Here is a 12,020-nt window from a genome sequence, read left to right on the forward strand (position 1 = left end):
GTCCACAAAGAAGTACAAGGCACACATTTCTTTTGATAATGCTTAGGAGACTGAACTCTGCACAGTTTGAAACCATAGTGTGCAACTTCAATACACTTCAAGTACGTGGAGCAGTAGGATCTTGCAGATATTTTAGTATTAAGGAAGTTGTATTTCCTAACAGTACACTTTTGCTGTGATTTCTGATTTTATTGTTCTATAAACAAAAGCAAAAATAAAAATTAAAAAACAGCTATGTGTGCTTAATTCTTAAATTTTGAACTCTTTGGTTTGAAGGTGCTGATCTCTCTGATTATTTCAACTATGGGTTTAATGAAGATACCTGGAAAGCTTACTGTGAAAAACAAAAGAGGATACGAATGGGTCTTGAAATTTTACCACTTACCTCAGCTTCAAATAAAATCATGGTAATTAATAACATTTATGTGGAATTCAGTAATAAGTAAATACTTTTCCCCATGTAAAGCTGATATAATATTACATGGTTTTTGCTTTTCTGTCTGGTATGGTATCTTTGTTAAGGAGTTCAGTCACCTTTCTCTTTTGAAATCCAGAGTCTTTCTCCATCACTTCATTGACTATTTGTGTGGTTAATGGCACAGGCTAGTTACGGTCAGGCTTGTAACCATGTGTTAGTCTGGTATTTTAATGGGCAATATGTTATTTAACTTAGGCCGAAGACAATACTATGGAAGTAACACCAGGTGCAGAGATTCAAGATGGCAGATACAATCTTTTTAAGGTGAATTTTAGTAAGCTTTTGTTGGTTGCTCTCATTTTTGTGGAGTATTGCTACCCATACCACTACCAAGTGACAGAGATGAGATTGAAGTGGACATAGCTATTTTTCTAAGCTTTCATTTTACATTGGTGACTCAATTAATTTTACAAATTTGTTGATTAAAAATATTGTTCTTGTTTTGTCATCACTGCTGCACTAACAAATGGCAGATGAAACTTCTTGCTTTATGTCATGGTTTTCTTTTTAGTTATAGTTTGTTTGTTCATGCCGATTAAATTCATGCAAATGTGCTTGGGAAGCTTTATAAAGTATGGCATGGTTTTTGTTTCTGCAGCCTTGTAGCTTTTACTTTGGTTTGTAATTTTCTTTCTTGGTGAGTCTAAGGTATGACAATGAGTCTCTTAATTTTTTCAGTTGTCTAATTTTAATTGGCTGTACTATGCTTTCTGTCCATCTGATTTTCATCTGCAAGAGAATTACACTGTATTAGAAATAAAACAAGCCTAGCTATCTATATTTGTGTTTAGCATATTAGAGTGAAGCTATAGCTTTCCGTTTTTAAAAAGGCTCTTTCTTTCATATTCAACCTTCTCATAGTATAAGTCTCTACACTGAACTATAGTACCAGTTATTTTATTTTTTATAATTTCTTATTTAATATCCAGGGTAAATCTCATTGAGCCCTTATTAAATTGGTTTAGAATTGTCAATTGCTATCCCTCTGTGGCAAGTTACTGCAGGAGAGACTCCAATTTGTAGCCAGGCATTTTTGGTTCTGCTTTTTCTCTCTTCTATTGCTTCAGTATCCTTGAGGGTAGGGTTGTCAAACTCATCTGGCCCTCTGGGGTAGGTGAGTTACACGGGACCAGTCTGTGGGCTAGATCAGACCCATGCTCATGCTGCACATGGTGCACTTGGAGCGCACACTGACATATCTGCACCAAACCAGCATGCTGGCTCTAGCATGCAGTGACAGTCTATGGGTGTGATCTGGCCCCAGCGAGACAAGCTCCACATGCAGTGTGCAGGGCCCAAGCCAGCATGTGCCATATGCAGTGTGTAGGGTCAGGCCAATACCCTGTACAGCCTGTGGGTCACATCTTTGACACCCATGTGTTAAGGTAGTGATCCTCAGACAGGATGCCATGGCACCCTGGTGTGACTTGAGCTTCTTTCAAGGGTGTCATGCAGTGTTGGCATTGTCAGGTGTCCAAACATGATTCACAAGATAACCCAGAGATTTCAAACAGGAATTCGTAGCATTAAAAATATTTTGACCTGTTGAAGCCTTTCTGAGTTCTTTGTAAAAGAAGAATTGTGCTATTAATTTTTTTGTAGTAAAAACCCCCCCAAATAAGTGAAATCTAAGTGCTGACATTTTCTGAGGGGTGCCTTGGGCCTAAAAACATTAAGAACCACAGCACTACAGTGTCTTTATTTTTCTGCCTCCGGGAAGATATAAGCTTCTGTAGCTTTTCCATTCTCCTTGCTTATCATGCTAGAGTTCGGGAAGGGATAAGGCAGTAGAAGGATGTGGTCTCCCATTGCAGCTGACTGTTAAAAGAGCAAAATCTTCTGGCACTCCTAGTCTTTTTTGGGGGACAGTTAAGTTTTCCAACTTAAAAACTGCCTCAACTGAATTGGGGGCTTGAGGTTTGAAGCTCATCCCAGGGGAAGAAATCTAGTGATGTGTCACTCTTTGGGGTATGTATAATTTTTTTGCTGCAGGTTTTAATGTATGCTCATGGTCTGGGAAGGTAATTCATTAATATTTAAACTTTTTTAATGTGAGCTACTATATATGCATTTCATGGTGGTAGGTGGAAGTGGTTATGTCAGTGTTTTGATGTTGGATTAATGTCAGAAAATTTATAATCAAAGTTTTGGTTTAAAAGCCAAAATGACCTCACTGTAGAGATTTCCAAGTAATTAGTAGTGCAAAAAAGCTAAATGCACTACTAATTACTTGGAAATATCTCTACAGTGATTTCTGCTTAAACTGGGATATACCAATTAGTTTTAAGAATCCTAGACTGTTCTTTTGTATTACTATTTACTAAAGCACTAAAACTGTTCTTTATAACAGGGTAAATGAAGGTACAGTCTATACCTTGAACAGCTTGCAGTCAAAGGGCCTTGTTTACCTTTTTGTACATAGATGGACTGCTGGGCCTATGTGAAATTAGCATGTAACTTTACCGATGAAAAGCTAAAATATCAGAGCATATGAAAAAGTGTACCACAGTTCAGCTAAAATCCAGATTTGTAAATATTTGTGTCTAAGCAGCTATCAAGTAACTTTTATTCATAAGTCGAACACTTTTTTTTTTTTTTAATGAATATTGAAAACTAGAGAGTGGAAGCTGTATTGTGTAACAAAACACAGAATTGCAGAATCACAGGCTTGGTGTATGGCCTTGAGAGTCAGCTAATGCAGCGCCTTCACAAATGCTGGATTTGCTGTTCCTGAACCAGACTGATGCTTATTTATCCTCTTCTTAAAAACCACCAAAGAGGGAGGTTCCACAATGTCTGGAGATTTAGTTTTATCCATTTTTCTATTATTCTTACAGTTAGGAAGTCTTTCCTGAAATTTCATGTAAATCTTTGCTGAAGCTGAAGTCCCTTTCCCTTTGTCTTGCCTTCCATGGCAAGAGAAAACAATGTTTCTCCATCTTTATGACAAATGTTTGAAAACTGCTACCATGTCACCCCTTACTATCATTACCAGATGGAAGCTAAACATTAGGGCTGCGTGAAGCTTCAGGTGTTGATTCTATTCAGAGGAGATTCGGCCCCGTTTGGTGGCCGAATCTCTGAATCCGCATCAAATCAGGAGACCATTAAAAAGCTCTGAATTGATTTGGAGCGCTCCGAATCTTTTCTGAATTTATTTGGAGAGCTTAGGAGATTGGAGCAGTCCCCGTTCGCTGCCGCAGGGACTTGGACCCGGACTCCATGCCAGTAAGTAAGGGGTGGGGGCTGGAGGAGGGGGAAGGGGACCATGGGGGAACCCCCGCCAGGCCCCATCCCCTGCCTGCTCCTCTAGCCCCCCCTCAAGGCTGCCCTGCCCAGCCCCAGCTCCTGGTTCTTTAAAAAAAAAAAAAAAAAGAAAAGCCCCTATTCACCTGCCACTGCCTGGTGGAGGGGGCAATCCCCACTGCCCCATGCTGTGTGGGGAGCTCTGCCACTAGCCCTCATCCCCTGCCTGCTCTCCCAGCCCCCTCCATGGCTGCCCCACCCGGCCCCAGCTCCCGGTTCTTCAGAAAAAACCCATATTCATCAGCTGCTGCAACAGCCATCAGGGCTTCTAGAGGCTCATGGCAGAGCCCCCTCATCCCCCATGCAGCATCTGGCAGCAGCCAGTGAGTGCGGGCCTTTTTTATTTTAAGAGCTGATGCTGGGGCTGGGCAGGGTAGTAATGGGGGTGGGGCTGGGAGAGCAGGCAGGGGATGGAGGCTTGTGGCAGAGCTGCCCAGGCAGCAGGGGGCAGTGGGGATCGCCTGCCTGGCAGCAGCTGGTGAATGAGGGCTTTTTTTTTTTTTTTTTTAAAGAGCCGGGACACTGGGGCTATGAGAGCAGGTGTGGGGTGGTTTTTGAGATGGTTGAGTCCTCTCTTGGCCCTTCAGTAGAGGGGGAGGGAGAATGGTGCTGAAGACCAGGAGTATTCCTCACTTCTGTGCAGCAGAACTGAGCTCAGGGTGAGCAGGTGCTGAGCACAGTCCTAGCCTCCATTCTGGCTTGGAACTCAGGTTCTTTGTTTAGAACTTGCATCATAATTATGGATGGCTTGTTTTCAGGGGGAAGGTATATGTGGTATGTGAATAAATACAATACTCTTGGTGTGACTCTGAAGTGAAGTGGTTAGTTAGATTTTAATGGCTTTCATTAAAATGGGTAAATAGATTATGAGCTCACCTTTTTACTTCGTTTTTTTATGTATAAACTTCATAGACACTTATTTGGTTCACCTGATGAAGAATTTCTTTGCAAAAGATTTGCTGTTTTGTTGTCCTACATTTGTCACACACAATTCCCAGCATATAACATATTCTTATAACGTATGGGATTTAACTGCTTGCAGGAGTGCTAGTTTTAATTTTGTTGAAATTGTGCTCATGTGATCTGTTTTCTTTCAATATATGTTGCTATGATGAGAAATGGCACTGTTCAGCTTCTCATGTCAAGCTAATGTTGAAACATTTATTTAAAGGTCCAGCAGGGCAGAACTGGAAACATGGAAAAGGAAGTGATACTGCAACCAATCAAAGCTGATTTCACATCTCCTCCACCCCTTTTCAAATCAGGAATTCCAAACAGGTCAGTTGGAAAGTCATGATTTTATAACTTGAGGTAAAATGTTGGATGTTTTTTAAACTTTTTCTTGTTACCTATGTGTGCTTAAAGAGTGACCTGTTGGGGGGAGGGGGAAAGGATACAAAACATTTCTTAATAATCAAAAAATAAAAGAAAGTGTGATCCTACTCATTTTCAGTCTACAACCAGCTCTGCAGGGGAAGCCTTTTGGTTTGTATAGTTCTATTCCTGTGCTTCTTTAAAAAAAAAAAGTGGAGATTTGAGTACAGATAAAGGAAAAATAACAAAACAATGAAAGTCATAATGTTGAGTATGCAGTACTGTTTATGTACAATTAGACTGGCCATTTAAAAAGTAAGTGTGAACCAGAAAAATGTAATTTTGTACCTTCTACCACCTATTTTTTTTCTCTAAATAAACAAAATTAAGGTCAGTGATGCTACAACTTAAAGAAGCTCAAAAGGGGCTCCTAGTACACATTCCCTTCCATGCTAGGTAGCTTTTGTTTTCATGCATTTTATTGCATTCTTTCCTACAAATACAAGGGAATAACTTTGTTACTGAATTTTTATTTTTTATGTTTTGTTGTTCCTCCCCCTTCAATTTTAAGTTGTCACATTTTATAATTGACTCAATCCAAGCATAACCAAGTTCACAGTGCTTCTATTTTGTACTGGTAACCAAAATGGTCCTGGAAAGCATTCTATTGCCCATTCGACAAACCTGACGGTATTTTAGCATAGAACTGTAGGTAATTGGAGGAGAAATGTATTGGAATATGCAATTCTACTCCTTATCACTTCAAGGTTATTCTCTGTTGTTAGTTTTCAATAATTTGTCCGCATTAATTTTAAATATTCAAGCCAGGAAGCATTCTTTAAGAGGCTATTTAGGAGCTATCTGTATCTCAGAGAAAAATAATTGCTTGATATTCAACCTAAATTTTTCCTCTCTCTTGTTTTTTGTTCTAGTACTCCTTGTACAGCCTAGGTAATTTCTCTTCCAGCATCTATTCTAGAAATTGTCTTCAGTAACACATCTTTCAAGCCTTTAATAATGCTTATCTTTCTTCTCTGAACTATATAGTTGGTCTGCTTCTGATAATAAAATTCCCCAGAGAGAACACAGTATCCTAAGACAATCCCTCCAGAACTGTATGCAGTTCTGCTGTTGCAACAAGATATGATTCCTTGTGCATACAGCTCATTATTGTATTGGTGTTTGAAATAGTTTAGATCGCTTTAGTATACTGTTATGATACTAGGCTTTTAATTAAATATCCATTCAGGCTAAAATTTGTAGAAAGTATTTATAGTGGCAGATGGAGATGGCATATTGTATGGGCTTATGTGATAGTGCCATGTTAGTTTATTGGACCCATTGTGTGAATGTGTGTGTGCATTGCTGTTTTTTCCTTTTATTAGAAAGCTTTGAGGTACACTTTAGCTAGGGTAAATATCTCATGCTAGGCCTCTTCCTTTTTTCTAGTTTTACCTGCCTGCTTCATTGTCCATCAAGCCACTTACCTAAAATTGAAGCTCCATTTCTTCTGAGTTTTTAGGGGTAGTAAAGTCAGTCCATTGTTTGTTAATCAGAGATTTTTTGGAGAGCTATGGACAGACATTACACATTAAACTGATTTAAGTGATCAGAAACTGGTTTAAACCTGTAACAGAACAGATATTCAGTGCACATAAAACAGTCTGAGAATGGTTGAAATTGGTTTGAGATAAACCTGGTTGAATGAAAGACACCAAACTATGGGGTGAGGTAAACAAACTAGAGGGCAGGAAGCGAATCCAGATGGATTTGGATAGGCTGTGGGCAGAAAGAATAGGATGCAGTATAATAAAGATAAGTGCCATGTGTTGCATCTAGGGAGGAAGAAGCATCAATGCACATATAGCCTGGAAGATGCCATACTGAGTAGCACAACAGCAGAGAGGGATCTTGGAGTCATAGTTGACTCCAAAATGAACATGAGTCACCAGTGTGATAAAGCAATAAGTAAAGCTAACCCCATTCTTTCTTTCATAAGTAGGTGCATCACAAATAGGTCTAAGGAGGTGATACTTCCCCCTCTGTGGCATTGGTTGGGCTGCAATTTGGGGTTTTAGATAACCTGGAAAGCATTCAGAGGAGGGCCACCTATCTCATTAAAGAACTACAAGAAAAACCCTAGGAGGACCGATTTGAAGGACCTGAATCTCTTCAGCCTCCATAAGAGAAGGCTGAGAGGTGATCTTGTTGCTGTGTACAAGCTCATCGGGGGGGGGGCCAGCAGGAAATAGGGGATATGATGTTTACCAGGGTGCCCATTGAGGTAACTAGAAGCAATGGCCACAAACTGAAGGAGAGCAAGTTTAAACTGGACATCAGGAAAAAATTGTTTATAGTGAGAGTTGCCAAAATATGGAATATGCTTCCAAGGGAGGTGGTGCTGTCCCCTTCCTTGGAGCTATTTAAAAGGAGATTGGATAAACACCTGGCTGGGGTGCCCAGGGCAGGGGGTTGGACTCGACTGTCTAATAGGTCCCTTCCGACCCTAAAATCTATAAATATAGTCTCGGACTTAACTGATTTGGCTCAAACCAGTTTATGCAATGTATGTCTGAGACCCCTTGCTGGTTTAAGATAAACTAGACTCCCCCAGCATCCTGGCATGCTCTCTGCTCCACAGCAGAGCTGGCCCTTCCAGAGAGCATGCCAGGATGCTGGCGGAGTCTAGTTTATCTTAAACCAGCAAGGGGTCTCAGACATACATTGCATAAACTGGTTTGAGCCAAATCAGTTAAGTCCGAGACTATATTTATAGATTTTAGGGTCGGAAGGGACCTATTAGACAGTCGAGTCCAACCCCCTGCCCTGGGCACCCCAGCCAGGTGTTTATCCAATCTCCTTTTAAATAGCTCCAAGGAAGGGGACAGCACCACCTCCCTTGGAAGCATATTCCATATTTTGGCAACTCTCACTATAAACAATTTTTTCCTGATGTCCAGTTTAAACTTGCTCTCCTTCAGTTTGTGGCCATTGCTTCTAGTTACCTCAATGGGCACCCTGGTAAACATCATATCCCCTATTTCCTGCTGGCCCTTCCACTCTGCTCCCTGGCTGGTGCTCCTACAAAGACTGCAGGCACAGCAGCATTTGTCTGGCTTCCCCCTGCCCCACCTTGCTGCTTACTGCTTAAGCAGGAATGCCTCCCTCCCATCTCCCACAGTACAGACCCCAGCCCCATGGACCCTAGGCATGTGGTATACTAGCTAATGCTGACAGGTGTCTGTCTGTGTGTGTCTCCAGTTTCACTGGGATAGGCAGACAGAACAGTAACCACTTAGGGCATTTTGGAGCTAATCAGCAGGTCAGTTGGTAAGCTGTTTAAGAAGAGTTTGAACTAATGGAGAGAGGCTATTGTTTTGCTGATTAAGCTGATAATCACTGTTATCAGCCCCTTGCTTGCTTGTCAGTGTGCTGTAGATAGTATAAAGAAGCAGGGAAGGAGATTGAAAAGCTCCATATCATCAACAAATGCGTGCACTGCACACCCCCGCTTTGCCTCAGAGTGTTAGCTGGGGCCTGGCAACCCTCCTGCCCCTTGAGCAACCAGTGGGGAAAAGCCTGGGATGGTACAGGCAGACCTCCCTAATCAGAGGTCCTGCTGGGGCCTGGCCATGCCCCCCCTTGGCTCAGTACAATTCAAAGGAAGGGAGGGCTGCTGTAGCACCCCCCCCCACCCCACCCCCTGCTTCTAGCATGAGCCACTGCACACATGTGCCTGAATTTCCTCAGTCCAGAGGGAATGTCTGTCTAGTTACAAACCAGTTCAGCCTAGCCAGGGTAGACTAACCTGCAAAGACTGAATCAATTCAGGCTCAGGCTTTTTGAATGTCTGTCCCTAGCCTTTGAGACTTATTCCCTCCCTCAAGAAACTGAGGTTTCCTAATGCTTGTTTTCTTTAGGATGGGGTCAGCAACATTTTCTGATGGTGGGCTGGAATAACCTAGCTTGGGTCAAAGGCCAGTTGGCACTAGGACCCAGTCACCATTGCTTCTCCCTGCTGCCACTTCGTTCTGCTGCCTAACAGTGATGTAACATGGGCAAAAGTGTCTAGCCATGGGGTGGTATGATGCGGTGCTGGCAAAATTCCTTGCCACCAAAACCCCCACTCTGCAGCCTGGATTAAATAATTCCATGGGCCGATCTGGCCCTTGGGTCATAGGTTCCCAAACCCTGCTTTAGGGGAATGCTGTTGGGACTCGTACATGGTTGTCTTACATCCTGGCAGAGTACATTCATATTCATAGCCATTCATATCTTTTGTCTATTCCATCCCATTCAGTACCTATTTGGAACAGGGGTTTGTGATGTGTTTCTGTCTATTCTGTATAAACCTGAGGGCTTTGGCACAGGTTACCTGTACTATGTCAGAAATCTGTGCAATGTTGTGATGTCATAAATTTAAGGCCATTTCAGGGCAGGCACAGGTGAAGGCACATGTTTCAGACCTGCATGACTGACTTGCCCCTGGAGGGCCTAGTGAGCAGGGGCATGGAGAACATACCTGGGAGGAGGCTTGTTACCCAGGAGGGAAGCTGCTTCCCCAGAGCTCTCTGATCTGGCTGAGCTGCAGCCACTCCTCACTGAGAGCTAGGCCTGCTGGGCAGCCAGACCCTTGGGCCCAGGGAAGCATGTTTTCTGTGGCTCCTGGGTCTTACTGCAGCTAAGTGCGGAACTGCCAGGCAGGGAGACTCTGGAGCTGGGGAAAACGTGCTTTCCTCGGCTTCTGGCTCTTCTGGCTCTTGTTGTAGTTAAGCCAATAGATCTACAATGAGTGTGGAGCCTCAAGGTGGCAAAACTCTGGAGCTAGGGAAAGCATGCTTTCTCACAGCAGTTAAGCCAGAGCAGCCTGGTTGCACTAAGCATGAAGGGGTGGGTGGAGAGGGGAGACTACTAGAGGTTTAGAGGATGTAGATGGCTAGAGTGGCTGGGCCATATGCATTCCGAGATTGTGGAGGACTACAGATTGATTGTTTTATCTCCTGAGAGTTGTCTAACAGTTCCCTGGAATGACCTGGGCAGAAGTGATCAAGGATAAACCTCAGTTGGAATAGCTAACTTTAAAACATTTAGAAAATACTTATCACAGTTTAATACCTTTTAACTAATATGTCTGCTCTCATTTTAAGTGCCTTTATGCCTGTTTTAAGGTACCCTGTGACAAAGCCCTTAGTTAAATCATTTTAACTGCGTGCCTTTAAATGGCAAAGTCACTCCTTTCAATAATTGATGTCCATTATTTTGGGCACAGTTGGTTAAAAGCAATTTCTGTGCTAGAAAAATGTTGTTTCTAAAAATGCTAAGATGAAACTTAGTAATTCATAAATATGTTTCTTTCAGTGACTGGCAGAGATGTGCACAGTAAATTATGGTTGGATCACTTTCAGTGCTTACTTCTTTGATTAAGCTCTGTTTTTAGAATATAGTAGCAGTTATATAATGATCATTGTGCTACCACCTTCTTTGCCAATCATTGATATGTTATGAAAGTACTACTCTACTTTTTTGACAGAAAGTTAGTATTTTAATAAAAAAAAGTATTAAATGTTCTAATGCTATACAATAAGAATTTTAGCTAGCTGTGGGTCATTTAAGGTGGTAAGCTTGCAGGTACAATCCCTGTTTGTCACTTAAAAATCTCTTAAAGCACAAGACACTAGCAGCTGTAATTTTTCTAATCATTATAAATTTGCTACCAACAATACTTTCATTGCAGTAGAACTCTTGCTAGCTCTTAACGCTAAGTGCTGCACAAAGGAGAGATGAGGAATATGAGATTGAGATGTCCAGATGTTCTGTTCCCGCTAGGAAAACTGTCACTCTCCTGATAGAAACCATGAGTGTACAGATATTCCAGCTTTTTCTCCCAGAGCAAAAATGGCTATTCAGGGAGAGAAATAAACTTACTCCAGCCAATTCAAAGTTGCTTCCAGGAGGATTTCTCTGGGGATAATAAATGTTAATATGCTTTCCCACAGGACTAGGAGTAGTGGAGCCATAGGGAAAGGCTCTGCTCAGGGGAAGCTGCTCCCACTCCTTCCATAAACTGAGGGGGGAGGGGAGGAGCAGTTATGAGCTGCTCCCCTCCAGCTCTTTGCCCGTCAGAGTCCCCCACTATGAGAGATGGGTAGGGGTGTTTGCCTTGCCATCCGTTCAGTTTGCAGGTACCAGGAATGGCACTGCCAGCCATTTGCCTGATTCTCACTTTGGAGTCACTAGAATGAGAAGTGGGCAGGAGTCTTTGCCCCACTGTTCTTTCCACTTGACTCCTGGGCATGAAGAGGGAACCGTGCTGCAAGCCTCCTGCCTGCTTTGCATGCTGGAGTCCCTGGTATGGGAAATGGGCTGGGGCCTTCAGAGTGAGAAGTGGACAGGGGGTTTTGCCCCACTTCTCCAATCCCCTTGGAAATGGGAGGACTGGAGAAGCCCACACTTTCCCCTGACCAGGATCACCCTAGTCTTGGGAAAGCACGAGAAACAAGGAAATTGGGTGGTTACAGGATAAACTCCCTCTCTAGGAATCATTTCTTGCTGTGGAAATTTTCCTTGGCTAGAAATGAACCCTTGTACGTGGCCTAGTATAGAGAATGGCATTGGTGTGGGGTCATTAGGGCTTAGGAGCGAGGAACACAAGCAGAGCTCAAAGAACAAAAAAGTTAGAGACACAAGAAAAGAAAGACCTAGAAAATTTATCTCACCAGAAACAGCGCCTCTTCTCAGGCACAGACAAGCACTGCCTCCAGAAAAGCCAGTGCAGGCATCAGGAAATGGCAGGAACGATATGGGAGGGCCGGATCACCTGACATAAGGTAAGAGAAACAAAAAAAGAAAAAATAGGGTACAATCCTTCTTTAACATTTTAAATCCTTCCTCCCCTCCTCCCTTCTCTCCTCCTCCTCTGCAT

The 12,020-nt window shown here is 42.5% G+C and overlaps 1 protein-coding gene across 1 annotated transcript in view; it reads left to right on the forward strand.

Moving 5' to 3' along the window:
* Positions 1–12,020, forward strand: part of FIP1L1 (factor interacting with PAPOLA and CPSF1) — a 77,641-nt gene that overhangs the window by 19,672 nt on the left and 45,949 nt on the right. Inside the window, exons 8-10 of the mRNA XM_019552617.1 lie at positions 277–407; positions 4,956–5,062; positions 11,818–11,925. Coding sequence (XP_019408162.1) covers positions 277–407; positions 4,956–5,062; positions 11,818–11,925 — 346 coding nt within the window. The remainder of the gene's footprint in view (positions 1–276; positions 408–4,955; positions 5,063–11,817; positions 11,926–12,020) is intronic.

This window comes from Crocodylus porosus, unplaced genomic scaffold (genome assembly GCF_001723895.1).
Source record: "Crocodylus porosus isolate Cpor-Errol unplaced genomic scaffold, CroPor_comp1, whole genome shotgun sequence".
Taxonomy (NCBI): domain Eukaryota; kingdom Metazoa; phylum Chordata; order Crocodylia; family Crocodylidae; genus Crocodylus; species Crocodylus porosus.